General features: G+C 31.4%; 1 protein-coding gene and 1 long non-coding RNA gene across 2 annotated transcripts; both read left to right on the top strand.

The window, feature by feature from the left end:
- Nucleotides 1-384: 384 nt before the first annotated feature.
- On the top strand, nt 385-4,089 carry LOC143058069 (uncharacterized). Its single transcript, XR_012972935.1, has 3 exons — nt 385-425; nt 2,544-2,852; nt 3,796-4,089. It is a non-coding gene; the product is annotated as an uncharacterized LOC143058069 (long non-coding RNA).
- A 3,911-nt stretch (nt 4,090-8,000) lies between these two features.
- LOC143058108 (cell adhesion molecule DSCAML1-like) lies at nt 8,001-19,080 on the top strand. Its single transcript, XM_076231571.1, has 10 exons — nt 8,001-8,292; nt 8,941-9,252; nt 10,693-10,992; nt 11,545-11,844; nt 13,423-13,722; nt 14,844-15,143; nt 16,219-16,512; nt 17,416-17,466; nt 18,745-18,853; nt 19,068-19,080. The coding sequence occupies exons 1-10, from the start codon at nt 8,109-8,111 to the stop codon at nt 19,078-19,080; spliced, it is 2,163 nt and encodes a 720-aa protein (XP_076087686.1). The 5' UTR covers nt 8,001-8,108.
- The last annotated feature ends 340 nt before the right edge of the window (nt 19,081-19,420 follow it).

Genomic DNA, 19,420 nt, shown 5'->3' with positions numbered 1-19,420 from the left:
ATACGATTTAAAAGGGAACGATCATAACAAATTACAAAACGATACTCAAACATAAAAAAGACTAGAAGACAAACATAGACATGTAGTAAAATTAAAATAATGTAAAAAGACGATTGAGCAAAGAAACAAAGGCCACAAGAAAAATAAGGCAGTGTACTTGAGCCTTCTTGAGTAGCAAGCAGTTCCTGTTACATTTTTTGCACCTGATATCTCAGAAGTTTAAATTGAAATCATTTACAAATCACTGCCTCATTCAAAAACAAACTAACGTGAGCATGTTTACTAACATGTCTTTTGAAAAAAATGCAAAGAGCGAAGGAAAGATAAAAGAAGTTTGGAATTATATTCGCTAATCTTGTATGTCTCATACATGTGTATTCATATTATTACAGCAATAAGTCAATTGCATACAGTAATTTCATCAGGTAAGTTATTTGATTATTGCAGTAAGTTATTATACGATCAAATCGCTAACAGTTACAGATTGGAGAAGAATGTTTCTGTTATGTTTGGATTTTGAAATGATTTGTTTTCGTTTGGGTGCCTACAAAAATATCACTATCATAGTAATACGGGTGTCAGATTATAAAACTTGCTGTTCTACAACGTCAGCCTTTATAAGTAGTACAGGATTGCTCTTTATATCATACATTATGTCAGCCATTGATTTTATGTAAGAATGATACTTTTGGTGAAAAGAGGGATTTAATTTTTATTTCATAATTATTTACCGTTAACTTTATTATTTTATTTTTCACATTTGCGTTTTAGTGTTAAATTTTAATTCTTAATACTATTTAGTATGTACATATAATTCTAAAATAAATAAATTCTAATCTTTATTTTTTAAAAGCAGAATAGAACAAAACCACCAATATATTAAAAACAAGATACATGAATAATTCAACCTCCTTTTTACCTCTTTACTTCTTTGATAATGATCCAAAGAGGAATACATGTTATGTAAACAATACACGTACTGCATATGTTTTTTCTGCACTTTTTAAGTAGAAACTGAAGCGATTTGCTTCTAATTATTCATTGTTTCTTAAATAATAAGTGCAAATCAGGGTTTTTAATAGGCATGGATTATAAAGTGTTTTCGACGTACACCTTTATAATTGAATTATTTCTCATTTCCGTTTTTTTTAAGTACATTAGCCAGAACCAAAATTAATGTATGTATCACACAAGCTTTTACAATTGTTGCAAAAGTTGTTATGGGGTATATGAGAATGTTTTTTTTAAATATTCAATACATCTACCACTTTCTTTTCTAAGTGTACGTCAACCATGGATTGTTTTACTACACTTTTACTATACTTTCTTTTATAACTAGGTAACCAAAAGACTTTTGTAAATAGGATGGCAAAGTATGTGTGAATAACTTTACAAAACCAATGTCTTATATCATACAAATTCAATATGTGAGTGCCAATGTCCCTATAGAAACAACATAAAACATACAAAATACAACAATCCTCATACGCCATATTGATCATCTATATACTCTGATAATTACATTACATAATTTGATTGAAGAACAGTTCCGAAAGCTATATTTTTTCCGTATAGAATAACCTTTTGATGGCTATTATTCGTTTGTTTCTCTGTCTTATATTTTCTCCCATTTATTTATTGTAGCCATGTCGTGTAATGTTGTCATTTTAATGTTATAATTAACACTGCCATTAAAGCGGGAGGTTTGGCAAGCCAAAAAAAAATAGGTTCAACCCACCATTATTTCATAAAATACCCGGTACCAAGTCAGGAACATGGCCATTGTTACATTATAGTTCGTTTATGTGTGTGTTACATTTCGTAGTTGTATATCTGTTGTGTCGTAGTTCTCTTATATTTGATACGATTCCATCAGTTTTAGTTTGTAACCGAGATTTTTTGTTATGTACCATTTATGGGCATTATGTTTTCTGGTCTTTACGTCCGTCTGTTTGTCCGTCTGTTCGTTCGTCTGTTCGTCCGTCTGTTCGTCCGTCCGTCTGTCTCGTTTCAACTTAAAGTTTTGGTAAAAGTTTTTGGTCGAGGTAGTTTTTGATGAACTTAGTTAACATGTTCCCTATGATATGATCTTTCTAATTTTAATGCCAAATTAGATATTTTTTCCCATTTTCATGGTCCACTAAACATAGAAAATGATAGTGCGGATGGGGCATCCGTGTACTTGGGACACATTCTTGTTTCTCTATCGATTTATGAATTTTAAACAGCGGTATACTACTGTTGCTTTAAATTATACATAACATTTTTGCAAATATTTAAAACAAGAAGTACAAAAGTGCATGTAAAACAAAACCAAAAAAGCTTGATTTAACTTTACGTTTTAGCATACAAATTCAATTTTAAGAATTGAATGCCTCTTGCAGTAATTACATCCTGAGATATACCTAGTTTTCAATAAACTCCTTAGTTATCAGTTCTCCATGTCTAGCATATTGATCAATGTGCCTTTAACAACTTAATAAACTATTTACAATACGAATTTTAAATTTCACAAACAGATTTGTTTTGCTTATTTTTCACAGCTAAACTTACTCTTAGTGTTAACAGAACGAGTTATATAACGGTGTTTGGCACTCCAGTGACCCTTGAATGCATTGTTAAATGGGATGGAGGCTTTGACAGCATACATGTGTATTGGACGAAAGCTAACATTGACAATCAATTGATATATATGAATGCTGGTTATCCTGGAACGGAAGGTATGACAAAGGACGACCCTTCGCTAACGATCACATTTCCAACATTTGGCGATAATGGCAAATACAGCTGCTCAGCAAAAGATTATTCCTCAAATTTGACAAGCCAGCCGATCAATCTCAAAGTTATTGGAGGTAAGCTCTTACATTACCTGTACTAATGTTTATATATAGATAGAACTGCAAAATTATCCATTGGATTTATGTAAGAGATAATTCAAGCATGGAATTTTTTGTCGTCATTTGCAAACATATATTTGGTCTTCATATTATTATAAATCATAGAAAGGGTGTATATTTTTTTTTCATAATAGCAATATTTAACAATTCAACGGACATGGAATTAAACAGCTCACATACAGCTTCCCGCAATGAGTAAAACCCGTTCAGTTACTAATAACAAAAGAAAAGCAAAACGTACCAGAGGGACATTCAATTTCAAGACAACGCCATGGCTTAAAAGAAAAATGTAAATTGACAAACAATAGTGCAAAAAAAAATAAAAATCGTTAGATTTACCAACAAGAACCCCCATCTCCCCAATAAAAACCAACTGGGAATAATCTCATGTGCTCTTTAAGGGTAGGCAGAATCTGCTTAACGTGTGGCACCTGTCGTGTATCTCATGTGAGAGAAACCCGGTAATAAGTCTAATTATGTAGGTCACATTTGGAAAAATAACAAAAGTGACTGTACATAAAAAAAAACCAGAACGGTCTCATTCAGGTAATTGTTGATAAACTGATCACAGTCTCTGCAGGTGATACCTAACAATAACCCCTAGACTACAGGCTCCTTGTGTTAGGATAACATTGAAAGGAAATAATATTCAACATAGCTTGAATTTCTTAACCCCACATATAGCATTTAAAATAGCTTCAACAGCACATCAGTAGAAAAACTAAATAAAAAATAGAGGGAAAGGGATCAATCCTATAAGTTGGTTCCCAAAAAAAATGTACACAACCTTCTGTACCTTAACTACACTTCTATTTCAAAGTCGGGTAAAAAGAAAGTCTTGTGCATCGAATGAATCCTAATGATTTGCTTTTATATTTACCCTTATGTGTTCATGCAGGTACTCCTTTTGTTACAACTGACAATACAACAAAAATTGTTGAATACGGGCAAAATGTTACTCTAGAATGTAACATAACATCTATACCAGAACAAAGCAATGTCTACTGGAAAAAGAAAACTGATGATATCACCACAGAAATAACATTGGAAACCCATAATGTTATTGGTGTTACACTTACTGAGCCTTCCCTGACCATTTTGAAAGCAACGAAATTTGATTCTGGGGAATATGCATGTTGTGCAACAAATTTGATTGGAACTGGAAAAAGCAATTTCACATTTGTTATGGTTGTTGGAGGTAAGATTCACTCATATAGTATTTCCTGGAAAAGTTATAGGTAAAGGATACTAGTAAATATCTTAACCCGATCATTATGTGCAATAAGTGCGTCTTCTTAATGAAATAATGTTTAAATAGAACATGTTTAACCAAGATTTGTGTGTTCATACCTTTTTATGAGCTAATATATTTGGAAAAGATAAAAGTCGCCTGTTAAAACATTCAGATTAAACAAATATCGATTAGTTTCTTGATTAATATTGTGAGGTGTTATAGAAACAATCACATAAGCGTAATCCGATTAAAAGAAACTGTATGTGTAGCTTCGAGAAAAAATTAAGATAACAAAAATACAAAACCCAAATGAACATTAAAAACAAAAAGTCTCTTGACAAAAGGACAACATCAAAAGCGAACACAAAAAGAAATTTGGCTTTAATTCTGGTTTTATAGATAGTTTAACATCATATTTGTGTAACAATTACATGGAATCCATTATATAGACAACAATGTGTAAGCAACACAAACAGACATAGTAAGTAAACATATCAAACATTGGGGTGCAGCGGTAAACATTGTAATGTTATCTTAATCACTATGAACACAAATATGTATTACATCAAAAAAATATCAAAAACTCAAAATTGATTGACGGACAGGTAATCGATTACCAATAAATACGCGTAATACACACGAAAGTAAAATTCGGAGAAATTTAAAAGGAACATGAATCATGAACATTTGGGCAAGCTTCAAACATAAGGTTTTAATCAATACAGATATATATAAAAGTATCCGTGTAAAAGTGATTTTGATACAGTGATTTTTTCACTAATTGTCTATTGTATGGATTATGACACTTATCAATACAATATCTTTTTGCTAATCAACATCTGATTATTGTGTTGTCAGAAGGTGTGACACCTTTTGTAAATATATTTAATCATTATGAAAAAAGAGATTTTAATTAAGTATGCTCATTTGTTTAATTTGTTTAACGACACAAACCACTCCATAAGTAGCAGTATAATGTATAAACACTTTCAAAGTTTGACAAATCTGAAAGTTAAAAGGAAATTTACGCGGGGTCAAATTTTAGCGTTTCTTTACCTGCCGCGAAAACGCGAAATCTAAACACCTTCAAAAAGAACCCGATGTTCGGTATACACTCTTTAACAACGTACATAAACAAATCTGAAAGACAAGAATACACAATCGATTAAATCGCGATAACACAATGTTGGGATCAATACAATGTAAGTAGTGAGCCACGCCAGAAGGATATTACAAACAATTGGACTAAACAGTACAGGTTTAAAACGTAAATAAGGACAAATAAAAAGTGTTATTTGTGAAGTTAATACGGAATAATTTTGAAAAAATGTCTTCGTATTTTCAAATGAATCTTTTTTTAAAAGACACTAGACGTTCTGTGACATAACAGGTCTCTTCCATTCTTTGTTTCGACACTGGAGACATTTTGTTGTGTATGATTTGTGGTTGTAAGCTCTTTTGTACCGAATGAGTTGATAAATGTATAGACAATAAGTAGATGAAGTTTGTATTTTGCTACTAAGGTTGGGAACATTAATCATTACAAAATTAAAATCGTCTGGTTTATCACACATTCCTGTACTGAGATGTTTGCTTATGTCAAATGCCAGATATAAGTTTAAAAAAGAAGAGGCAGAAGAAGTGTTTGTATGTATCGATCCCGACTTTTTGAATAGGTCGGCAAGGGAAAAGGCTGTTTGGTTTTAATGAAAGCCAAAAATTGTTCGACACCGTCATCAAATTCCTTCAAATTCGACAAATACGTGTTAATTAGAAACTCCAGCATACATATAACTTGTTCCTACATGTATGTGTAGCATGTTATGCCGTTTCTTCATAATTATCAAAGTATACTTATGGTATCAAAAAAAGATATAAAATCATAACGTATGCTACCGATTTTTGAAATGAATAGAATGGTGGAGTATTCCGTTTGAAAAACAGACTGTTTGATAGTTCAGCTGTTAGTGTTGTAATAAAACAACGACGTTTGTTTATAGAATATAATAAACTTAATTATTAATGTCACTTATAATCTCCTTTAAGTAACAGTATCTACGAATGCATAAATTGATAGAAAACTTATACATAAAGAGCAATAATAAATTATAATCTACAAATATAATGTCAAAAATTTAACTGCAGGAATCAGTCATATTTTTTTCGAAACACTTCAGCGTATGTTTCAACCAAAAGGCATCCCGAACAAAGTTCGATTTATCCGATTTCCCATTTCATCTATTACTAAACAATAAATCGACTATAAATGGTGAGGAAAAACTGTTTACATATCTGTTTTTCAATACACGTGTTCACAAGATTTTATATATATATTTTAAATGATAATGTCATTATTATAGATATTCCAAGTGTATATGTTGATGCTACCGACAGAATTGTAGAATACGGTCTAAATGTGACTCTCAACTGCAATGTTACGTCATTGCCTGCTCATTCTTATGTCTATTGGCAACGGATATCAAACGGTACAACAACAAACATAACATCAAGTCAAGCTGGTATTCATGGTGTTTCGAATATGTTACCTTCATTGACTATACTAAAGATTAAATCAGCTGATTCTGGACTTTATACATGTTTTGCGTTGAATATAGTCGGAACAGGGTATAGTGATGTGGTTAACTTAACTGTTATTGGAGGTAAAATTAAACATTATCATTGCTGCTGTTGTTTTAAAGTTCAGTTCTGTATGGTTTCTGTTTAAATGTTCTTCTAAATAATCGTGCGCTTGAACTTGTTTTTGGTTGTTACTACTCACCGAATGAGAACAACAGAATCTCTGTTCTAACTATTTATTTTGCTTGTAAACCACATTTAAAATTTGACGAAGTAAATAATTAGAAACTATTTGATAGTTATAAAAGCATATCTATTAAGTTTAATGTTATGATTTTTATAGAAAATGTAATATGTTACATTATTTATGTAAATTGTAAATAAATTAATTCAAAATTGTTTTTATACTGTCTCCTCATCTGACATATTTGAATGATAGATTTTGAGAATTACTGTATCCTATTCAAATGTAGCTATACGTACACAAACAATGTGTAATACAAATATTATACCCGATATTTATATCACGAAAACTAAATATGGTAACGAATGTTGGGTGGTTTTTTTTACCGAGTGACAATGAACTGCTAAGAGGAATTCAGGTTAATTCCAGGCGTTTTCTGTTCTTTTTATTAAACATTTAATTGTAGATATTCCACACGTTGCAGTAGGACCTACTATCAGAAGAGTGGAGTATGGGTGTAATGTAACTCTCGATTCTAACGTTACATCCTTTCCTCTTCATGTATCTATCTATTGGCAACGGATATCAAACGGCACAACAACAAACATAACAACATCGAGTTCTACGACTTCTCATGATACAAGCTTACATTCTGCATTGACGATATTAAAAGCTGATTTTACTGATTCCGGGTTGTACACATGTTATGCAGTTAATATAGTGGGAACGGCGAAAAGTAATCCAGTTGATTTAATTGTTCTCGGAGGTAGTACATATTTTTTGTTAATAAGATTTTAAGTAAAAATGTTTAGGGAACTGATTTAGAAAAAAGATATTTTAGTATAATGCTCGTATTAACTTATTTTTTTTTTTGGAAAGGATACTGTTTAAATCAAGACAGAAATTAAGTGGGTTGAAGATTGAATACATAAAAAATACTCTAATACTGGAAATGTAAATAGGAAACTTATACAGCAATTTACAAAAATAACAATGCATTAGTGCTTATAAATACAACAATACATGCAATCGATTATATATGCACTTTTAAAACATGTTCATACACTCTCTATTTATACTTGTATTTGCTGTTTTAACAGGCATTCCTACAGTAGAAGTTACATCTGGAACTGTTGACATCTTGTATGGTCATAATCATACTATTTTTTGCAAAATTGTATCTGTGTATGAATTAACAACCGTTTACTGGCAGAAGATGTTCAATGGTACTATTGAAAATATAACATCTGAAAATCATGGCATTGCTGGTGCTACAATACCCAGACCGTCATTACCAATATTAAAAGCTAACCCATCGCATTCCGGACAGTATGCATGTTTTGCTGTGAATATTGCTGGGACAGGACAAAGCAACTTTATAAATGTAACAGTTTTTGGAGGTAAGTTAATTTGTATTGGATTGCTGCAGCATCTTCCTTGGGGTGTATTTATTTTGGGCCTGAAGTAAAACAGTAAGTTTAACTGCGTATATCAATATAGATGGTTGCAAATTGTTTTGAACAAAAACGTGATTGAATCGATCGTTCTATTAAATGTAATTTCTTTTTTCGTTTGTTTGCAGTGTCATATTTGAAAAAAAACAAATGAAGTCTTAATATACTGTAAAAACAGAAATTTTCGTGGAGGATTTAATTTCGTTATTTCGTGGAAAGAATAAATCCACGAAATTAAAGTAATACTTATAAAGTGATGGGTGACTTATCTGCAACAAACAAAAATATAGCTATTTCATAGGACTTTTAAATAGGGCAGTTCAATATCAAAATTGAAAATAAAAATGTGAAAATCATAACCGATACGAGCTGTTCATGCTTGTATATAAGAACAAACCAGTATCTAACTACAATTTTCACTATAAGCTTGACATCATATATATGAAACACTGAATTTTGTGCGGAATAATGTATGTTAATCATACTTCTAAGGGTTTTTGTTGTGTGTAAATATATGTTTGTATAGCCAATGTTGTGTGTTTTACAAATATAGTTATTCTAGATCTATGCATTAAATTATTTTTGTATTTGCAGAAGAAAATTTTCCAATTGTTGATATTGATTTCAATCAATTAATAGTACATTACGGCGATTCATTTACAATTGAGTCTAGTGTGCAGACAAATTCAGAATTTCCGATAAAAAATGTATATTGGCAATATGTTAACAATGGGGTAATCACAACAATTAAAGACGGGACTAAAGGCATTATTGGAAGTACAACAGATGCTCCATCTCTTACTATAAAGACCGCCACAACATCTGAAACAGGACTGTACACATGCTTCGCTACCAATGATATCGGCACAGCGAAAAGTAATTCGATCAATGTAACTGTTACTGGAGGTATAATTGACAGAAAAAATAAATGAACAACAATATTACACGATTGATATACTGAATACATAAAAAAAATGATGTTTTTTATATTTTATTTATATATCGACCTATTCACATTCATTTGAAATCTGATTTTAGTATCAACTATTCAAACGTAGAATTATGAACTATAACTTTCATTTTATCGATACTGCAGGTGGTTGACTGTTATTCTAAATAGGTGTCATCAGCTCAATAGTCATTTATTTAGTAGAGCTATTATATATTAAATACCTGTTCGATATTCTCTACGAAGTCCCGGTGGTAGAATAGTCTTAACTGTCTGAAAAGACTAAGGTGTCCATCTATAGTATTCACTAGCCTGTCAACTCTGGGATTCAGAGTTATATTCGCACTAGGGCATTGCGATCGACTACGATCTCTATTGACTTAAAATTGCCTTTTTCCGTGTAGAAGATCGGAGGTTCTCTCCATGTTCTCAAAATTCCTCAAATGAGAAAGATTATCCGCCACTATGTTGTCATTTGTGTTGAATGTTGGATAAATAACGATAATTAACAAATCCATTAATAAACTAAGAGGTCCAAACTGCAAGGGAGATTGTGTGTATGTACTTATGTTCGTACTACCTTCATATATTGATGTAGATCATAAGCTTCACTTTGCTAGGCTTAACCGTGTATAATTTATGTCCATATTGAAAAGTTCTTTGAACGTACCAAAGGTACCATAAGTCATAATAATATTAGTTTTCATTCCTAAACTCAGCCATGTTAACAAGTAGTAAATTTCTTTATAATTTGCATTGGATCGTGTTTGTCTCCCAAATATATTCATTCGATTCGGTATATGAACAAAAAGACGAAGAGATAATAGAGTTAAACAATAGTTTTTGAATGATTAGCTTATAAAAAAATCAATAGTCAAATGACTTCTCGACTTTTTATTGATTCAACAGTTCAACAATAAACCATATCGAAAACCATTCGCACTAAATTGATATGGTGAGGACAAAAATTGTAATTTGACGATCAATATGGACAAAACATGATTATGAATTTGATCATCAGACAGAAAGAAAATGCCAAAAATCACCAGGAGTCATCTATAGATATCATCTTACTTGCTAAATTAAACATGAAGTATGCGAAAAACATATATATCTAGTATATACATTTGTCAATAAATCTGCAAACAAAATCAACGATCTGTATTTTACATTTTCATGTCGGTATGATTGCAACAAACATTTGTCCACCGATTGTAAATAACATGTCAATACGTGTTTCACCTGTTATGAAAGGGTTTATTATGTTCAACAACATTTGTAAGGTTTTAAGATAGAATGCACGCCTATGTTGTGACCAGTATATAAATAATCCAATACTTGGGATACAATGCATTTTGTAAAAAGCTGAAATAAATGTGATTCTCTTATTATTATAGGGTTCCCATTGATTACAGTTGAAGTGAATAAATACATTTCGATTTACAGTCATGAAGTTACATTAGAGGCTGTGGTAATAGCTGATCCGCCAGTGACGTTTGTTTATTGGGAAAAGGTTGTCAATAACAGAAAAACTATCATAAATAATGGCGCTGTAGGAATTCAAGGTGTAGCCCCAACTAATCCTTCACTGATAATTAAATACAGCACAAAGGCAGATAATGGGATTTATCGATGCTTTGCTACAAATGATGTTGGAACAAGCCATAGTAATGTTATAAATTTACAAGTAACTGGAGGTAACATTAATGTTTTTCCTCCAATTCTAAATAAGCCATACATATATGTTAAAATAGCTTGTCATGGCCATAACTATATACTTTGTATTCAAACACAATTAGCTAGCCGTCAGTTGGTCTTAAGGCTTACGTGGAGTCTAATAAACTTATGTTCGTTTTCTTTTCTTGCAGGACTTTTGCATTTTTAAAATTTTTAATATTATATTAATGTCATGTACTTCATATGTTAAGACTCGAAAACAATTGTTATTTTTCTGAATTAAGCCATGTAATGCAACTTGTTATATGTTTTCCTTGTTTTAATGATAATAACAACAAAAAAACCTTCAACCATTTCACAAAACTTAAAAGCAACATCTTTATAACAATGTACTGTTGTTTGTTATATGATATCTTACATTATGACTGAAGATTTTATTTCTGTAAAAAAAAGGTTAACAGATTCTAAAAGAACTATTCATCAAATGAAATGAAATTGAAATTAGAAGGAATAATGATAGATGAACATATATCATGTATATCGCTTGTCAAATTTTAACATATATTTTTCAGAGAAACCAAATGTTTCTGTTCCATTTGCTAACTCTTCAGTAAATTTCGGGGATGAAACACACCTAGTTTGTAATGTTGACTCTTCACTACCTATTACAATCGTGTATTGGGAGAGAGTTATCAATGGTGTCATCTCTAGAATTTATCAAGACACAATTGGTATTAAAGGCATAAATGCTGATAATCCATCGCTGACCATAATATATTCCACCAATGCCGATTCTGGACTTTACACGTGCCTTGTAGGGAATGCAGTTGGAATAAGTCGTTCTACTTTCATAAATGTAACTGTAGCAGGAGGTAATTTATACCTTTAAAGTTATATCAGTTTCTTTAAAAGATCCCGTCAGTATGCTATTCTATTTTATGTCATTATGATATATTTCTATTATGAATTACAATATACGTTGAACCACAAACGTCAAAATCATTCAATCGCGTCGTAGAATTAACTATTTATGGATTCTTATAAATTCTATATATAACGTTTGGACTAGTTTAAATTTCGGTCTATCTCTGAAATGTATTCTTACATACTTTTGATTTTTTAACCCTGTAATTTCACATTGCCTAGGTAAATTTTAAAATTGTTTGCATGTACATTGAACGACAAATATATATATATGTAACGTATAAAATTGTCTGACGTCAGACACACAAATCAACGAATGTGTGTGGAGATAGATGTTTTTGTGTTCTGTTAAATTGTTCCTTTTAAAATTGTTATACGATGATGACTGATGTACCCATATTTTGACTATTTTATTTATTGTGTCTGTTTAGTTAACGCATCAATGTAAATATAACGGAATTTAGCGCTATAAAACCAGGTTGAATCCACCATTTTCTACATTTGAAAATGCCTGTACCAAGTCAGGAGTATGACAGTTCTTGTCCATTCCTTTTTGATGCGTTTTGTTATTTGATTTTGCCATGTTATTATGGACTTTTCGAATTGATTTTCCTCTAAGTTCAGTATTTTTTGTGATTTACTTTTTTCTTTGTTTTAAAAACTACCTACTGCAACATTTTGTTTTTGTTTTTCGGCAAAATTAGGTTATACCTCGACACATGTTTTCTGGGTTTTTGTGTGTGTTTTGTTTTGAAAATGTCGAAATTATAACCAAGGGAACATTTATGATTGCGGAATATTTCTTAAAAAAACGAGTAAAAAGTAATGTGTTATTCATGATGAATATACAAATACATAGTTCAAAAACAGAAGTAAAAGTTAGAGCCTTGATAACATTGTCCATTTATACAATTATTGATAATCGATGTCGTTTAACTGAATAAAAATAAAAAGCACAGGAATAGAGTATCGTTTTAATTTTCTTTATTCGATCTATTGAGTAATAAGTGTCTGTCACTATCATTGTGTAAAAAGTTACTTTCATTGTACCCATTTCACGTTTCTTTCAAGTTGCTTTGCTGAATTCTTTAATTAAATCCAAACATATTAACCAATTTTCCTTTACGTTTTACTTTTCCAGCTGAATAGATAATAATATAATAAATTTAACGCTAGTGTGAATTATAGTTATATGTACTTCAAGATGAAACATCAAAGGGAATATGTCAGTGTTAGCATGCATATTTACAATTCGATTATATTTCTCTTGTCTAATAACTTTCATGTAAATAAACTACCTTTTAAAATATTTTCTGTATGTTAACTATTTAAAATCCATAGTTTGTTTATTAATTAATTTTAACATGTGTAAAGAAATGTTCCAAAAAATGAATAACTCTTTATCATACAGTCCCTATGATTAATATGAGATTATATGTTAAAAACGGCTATACCTTTCATCATAAATTACCTTATCATTGCATAAATATATATGTGTATGATTAGTTCGTTTTATTTCTTAACAGGAATGCCAACTGTTTCAGTAGGCTCTACGTACTATAATACTACGTATGGTAAACAGGTAATCCTTGAATGTAAAATAACAGCATATCCTCCTATTACATTTGTTTACTGGCAAAGGAAAATAGGTGATGATATAACAACTTTAAATGAAGGGACAATAGGAACAAAGGGGATAAGTGCTGACATGCCATCTTTAGTACTGATGTTTGCCACGACATCCGATTCCGGTATTTACACATGTTTTGCATCTAACAGAGCAGGGACACAGAAAAGTTTGGAAACGATATTGATTGTTGAAGGCGGTACGTATTTTATCATTTAGTTAACACTTTCTCACTCGGCCATCTTTTTAACATTTTGTTTATGACTGATTTCAAATTTAAACCTATCTCATTCGCCTATTTCGGATAAATTCAGTTTAAGAACTCTCATACAATTTCATGGAAGATGTTAAATTATGTAATTATCTTGTTACGTATTTGGCCGAAAAGTAGAATATTCTATGTTTACAATTGTATCTTTCCTTTCTAAAGTAATGGAAAAGTTTTAAAACAAAATGGCAAAAGTCAAAAGGGGAAAGTCAATGAAAATCAAACAATATCAACCAACGAAATATGTGTAAAGCAACTGCTTTACTGCTGACTTGTGAAAGGCATTTTCCAAAGAAAATATTGGGTTAAACCCGATTAATTTGATACATCCAGCTTCCTCTTGTATGACAGTTTAAAGTGTGGTATATTCGTCGGTGATAGTACATACTGTATATAGTAAACCTTTTTCGATAACATTAAAATTAGGTAAATATAAGTCCAAAGCTCAACAAAGAGAAACAGTCATGTTAAAACCGAATCGCACGCCATCACTTACCTGCGGGAGAAAGCGTTAGATCACAAGTATGTCGGAAAGCATAAAAACCGAGTCACATCAAAGGTCATGCGACCAAAAGAATCATTATAACAGGATGTCAAAGAAAGTGAAAACTTAAGTAAATAAAAAAATTTCAACACCTGAGATGACCAGATGTAACTGTCTATACATCATGCGAAAGAATATGTCTCCTTACAATGCAGTAGTGTCTCTAGTTCAGAATGGTACACTTTTTGGGACCGAAACAGAAATAGTTGGATCCCAGGTGAAACAAACATCATCAATATACACGTATGTGAAATAAATAAATAAATCTTCTTTGGTATTCTGCTTTTTAAAAGTGTCTAGAGGGATTCAGACTCAGAAAAAAAGGTCAGTGAGAGGTAAGCAGTTGTTTGATTCAAGACATATATTGTCATGAGAAACTTCAGCCATGCTGATCACGTCATCTTAGTTGTAGCATTTAAATAAGTAAATATAATAGTTTATGGGTTATTGGAATCCAATAATGTTTTTGCGATATGTTTTCATCTATGATCTTTCGTTGCTTATACAGGTATACCTGTCGTTACGGTTAGATCTTCACAGTATACGGCAAATTATGGCGATTCCGTAACTTTAGAGTGCACTATCAACGCAAATCCACCTCCAACGAAATGGTATTGGTATAAAACAGTAAATGGAATTACTACAGAAATTTCACATGGATTTCCAGGGACACTTGGTATTACTCTTCAAACTCCGTCTCTGACTATTAAGTTTGCTACTTCAGCTGACACAGGGCGATATAACTGCATCGCACAAAACGCTGCCGGAATTGGTCAGAGTCAGTCAACTGTTCTTCAAATACAAGCAGGTATACATTAACATATAACTCGCAACCAATCCGAGGCTTGCAAAGCAAGTGCGATCTTTTGGTACCATGTTTTTTTGTTTCATATCTTTTTTTTATTAGCTGTAGAAGGTGGAAGATTCTTTCGATATATATGATTTGGTTTAGATTGATAGTTCATTTACGTCGTGTAGTGGTATATTTTCATTGCATTAAAACAGAATATCATATTATTTAAAAATAACCACAAAGTAAAACTAAAACTTGAAGAATCGATAAGGGATCAAATTCATTGAAACAAGCAAAACAACTGTTCTACGAATAGATTCGAAAAAGGAAGCATACGAAAGTAAAAATGGAGCCAATAAACAACTTAAAACTGTACAGTATTATGTGCTTACATATTTTAAGTAAATATTTCTCCACATGGAACACATCTGTCGTATAATATGTAATGTTTATTGGTTTAACTTGTAGTCATTTTCTGCTATGATATAAAACCCAGATATTCTATATGTATGATGCAGAACGTTTTATAAAAGTTTATTTCAGTTTTAGCTTAAATAATACGAGTTACTTCTCAATGAAGTCACTTTGATCAACAAGAACAGTCTCCAGTTTAAAATACAGGATGTGCACGTTAATGTGGACTTCAATGCAATCACCGTTTTGAAATAAATACAATAAGATGTAATGGTATCAGTCAATGATACAGCAGAGTGACAAAAAGTTAAACCTTGGTCCATTAGTAAGTCAGAAGTGATTTTATCTCATATCAATATGAGATTTATATAAATGTTTATTGTTCATGTTACTATTGCTAAAGAAAATGAAAAACAAGTTGCCAAAAATCCACATAACCTTCTTGATTTGAACATACATAAATCAGCCCAAAACAAGAGTCAATATTTATGCCGATGTGAATAGAGAGCGTCAAATGAAAACTACCTAATTAATTCATCGAAATTGTGACTGGATAAAATCTTTTAAACTTTTTAAGACTCATATCAAATAATGTATATACATTTTTTTATCGAAATTGTTCATTTTATACTATATTGTTATATCAAATGCTGTCTTATGTTTTATCATCATTTAGATATTCCTGAAGTTTCTGTTCCATCTGAATCCTACAAAACTGGTATTGGTTATTCTACAACCATAGTATGTCGTATTATAAAAGCTATTCCCGCAGTATCAAGGATCTACTGGACACGATATAAAAATAATGCGACCACTGTCATTACATCTAACTCTATAGGTATTGATGGAGTCACGGTTGACATGCCTTCATTAACAATTTTGTCGGCCAAAGAATCTATGTCTGGCGAATATACCTGTTTTGCTATCAATTCTGTAGGTACAGGGAGTAGTTTTCCATCTTTCTTGAAAGGTTAGTTTGTAATTACAACATTTACTAAGTTTAAGACAGAGTTTAAGCCAAATGTCTTCCCTCAGAATTCAGCACACAAAGATTAAGGTAGTCAGGCATGGAACTTCATCTTGTTTGATTGAATTGTTAACTACACTTTACACACTGATTGAGAACTTTAAATGTGATGTAAAGAAAATATTAGGGAAACTCTTGACTGAACAAAACAGGTGAAACATTTTTTTTCAAACGAGTTGGAGTTCCTTCAGACAATTCAAAAAATAAGTTCAAAGAAGCAAGATCATTTCATTTGACATGCATTAAGATATATTGACATTGTTCTTTCCATTAACAATCCATTTTTTTCTGATTGGTATCCATTAATATATAAACCATCCCCCCTTTATCAACTTATCAATTACAGGAACAACAGACATGGCTTTCTCTGTCTCATTTTATACGTATACCTCGAAGTTGACATACGCAAACCTCTAAGTACCAGCATCTATGACAAACGAGGCGATTTTATTTTTGAAATTGTCATTTTCCCCCACCTTAGTATCAATATACCATTTTCACCTACATATGTAATATATATTTCCCAGTGAGAGATTTAGCTAGCTATAAAATTTTAATTAATCATTTGCTACATAAGAAATTGCCTATACTCCGTGAGAAATATGACAGTTGTTCTCAATTCATTTGATGGGTTTTAACTTCTGATTTTGCCATTTGATTTTAAATGAATTTTCAGGAATACTTTGTATTATTCTGAATACTCCGTCTCTTACTTTTGCTACATCAGCTGACATAGCGTGATACAACTGCATCGCTGACTTTTCGTTTAAAAAAATTAGCGGAATTCGGTATTTATGGTTTTTTTTAACCTTTTTAAACATTTACTTTTATCTTGAACACTTACAGTTGACACTGGAATAACTCAATCATCAAGCACTAGTGATTCAGAAGATAACAGTAAGTTTTTGTCATTTGATTATAAACCATTTCATAATAAAAATAATGCACTGGTGGTATTTGTGTTTAGTTATGGGGTCAAAAAAAGAATCATTCATAAGCCCATAAATGTAACTTACTTTTTTCCCCTGAATCATTTAACAAATTGGAACTGCATTTATAGATTATAAAACTGACATCGCTGCATGCAAGACCCATCGGTGACCTTCGTCTGCTATTTGGTCGGGTTGTTGTCTTTATGATACATTCCTCATTTCCATTTTCAATTCTATGGTATGTACGCCTTTTATTCTTAACGTCCGCGATAGTCCCAGAGTATAATGCGCTCAGCTGTATTAGTTGGTTGGAAGAAATAAGAAACAAGACATTGAAAAACTGAGGGGTTTGATTAACCTCAAAACTGACCAATATTGGGTTCTGTGACACATTGTCCATCTGCAACAACGTTTGTATTATTCGCAATACGATTTAACTAAACATATGAGATTGTATAGATTAAGATTCAATCCATCAGTTCAAAACAGATTTCTTTAACCCGTAAATTAAAAACGGATAAACAGCTACTACATACCTGTCGTTAGTCAAGATACAAGAAGATTTTTGTATGAGTAGTACCAATTTCGTTCGCTTTCTTATTGGTAAACGGGTCTGACATAAACAGTTGGTAATTTATCAAGTTTGTGGAACACTTCAAGGATACAGCTACCGTCCAATACAAATGATACTTATGCACATACTGCTCCATTAAAATGTGGTGCTGTTATACCACTGTCCCAGGTTTTGTGTGCCTGTCCTAAATCAAGAACCTGTAGTTCAGTAGTTGTCGTTGGTGCATGTCTTTCATATTGTTTTGTCATAAATTAGGCAATAGGATTATTACTTGACCAAGTGTTGTTTGCTTATAATTTGTTTGTTTTATTTTGTTGTGTTATTGAAAAATGTTTTGTGTTTGTTACAGTGTAGTATGTTATTGTTATACTTTTTTTTTTTTTTTTTTTATATAATATTATAAAGACCTCTGTCTATGTTTTAATAAAACAAATTGACCTTTAGATGTTATATTTAGTGTCGTAAAGCTGCTGTATGGTTGTTGAACGCATTTCTGTAAAACATCTATCAGGCTCGTTTAACAGTAGTGATGCATTACGATCAGACATTTAAATTGATTTATAAAAAAAAAATGTTCATTAAAAAAATATGTGTCGCATTAAATATAAAGCGCATAACATGAATGATTCGAAAAAGAGAATATATCTTTATACATTTGTTTTCTTACAGAAGAAATAGTTGTAAATGGAGTAATTGGCGCAATAAGTGCAATAGCAGCAGTAATTGGTGCTGTTATCGCCTACAAAACATACCAAAAAAGACATGAACACGACTACAGGTAATATCTGTTCTTTAATTAACATGTTTTATGATATTTGGTTTTAAAATTATCTTAAATAAACGCTAAAATCTTTTCTACACATATATATAATATAAATTCTACCCTAATAGCAAAACATTGTGCTTCTGAAAGCCTGAATAAGCTGCGATTTCAAGTACTTTATGACGTGGTCGTTGTCTTTTCGGTAGATATGTTGTGTTACTTTCAGCAGGTATAATGCATGAACAATATTGAAGTTATTTTTAAAGCTTGTTCTAATTTTGTTTGGTTACATTCTTTTTAACGTTCACCTGGTAATGAGAGAAAATTGGGTCCTCACAAGCGTCTTCAATCACTCTAAATTTGCTATGCACCAACCCTTAAAGACAGCCAATAATTCAGTTGATGTCGTTGTGTATCAGGTTTTTATGGTTGTTTTAGCATAATGCACGACTTTATATTTTGATTTGAAATGTTTTCACATTTTGTTTTTACTCCGAAGCTTTTTTTTTTCTTTCTATACGGTAAACGATTATTTCATACCGTGGCGAATAATTGCATATAACCATGTAAGTTTGTCTTTTA

This window comes from Mytilus galloprovincialis, chromosome 14 (genome assembly GCF_965363235.1).
Source record: "Mytilus galloprovincialis chromosome 14, xbMytGall1.hap1.1, whole genome shotgun sequence".
NCBI classification, from domain to species: Eukaryota; Metazoa; Mollusca; class Bivalvia; order Mytilida; family Mytilidae; genus Mytilus; species Mytilus galloprovincialis.
This window is presented reverse-complemented; position numbering and strand designations above follow the sequence as displayed.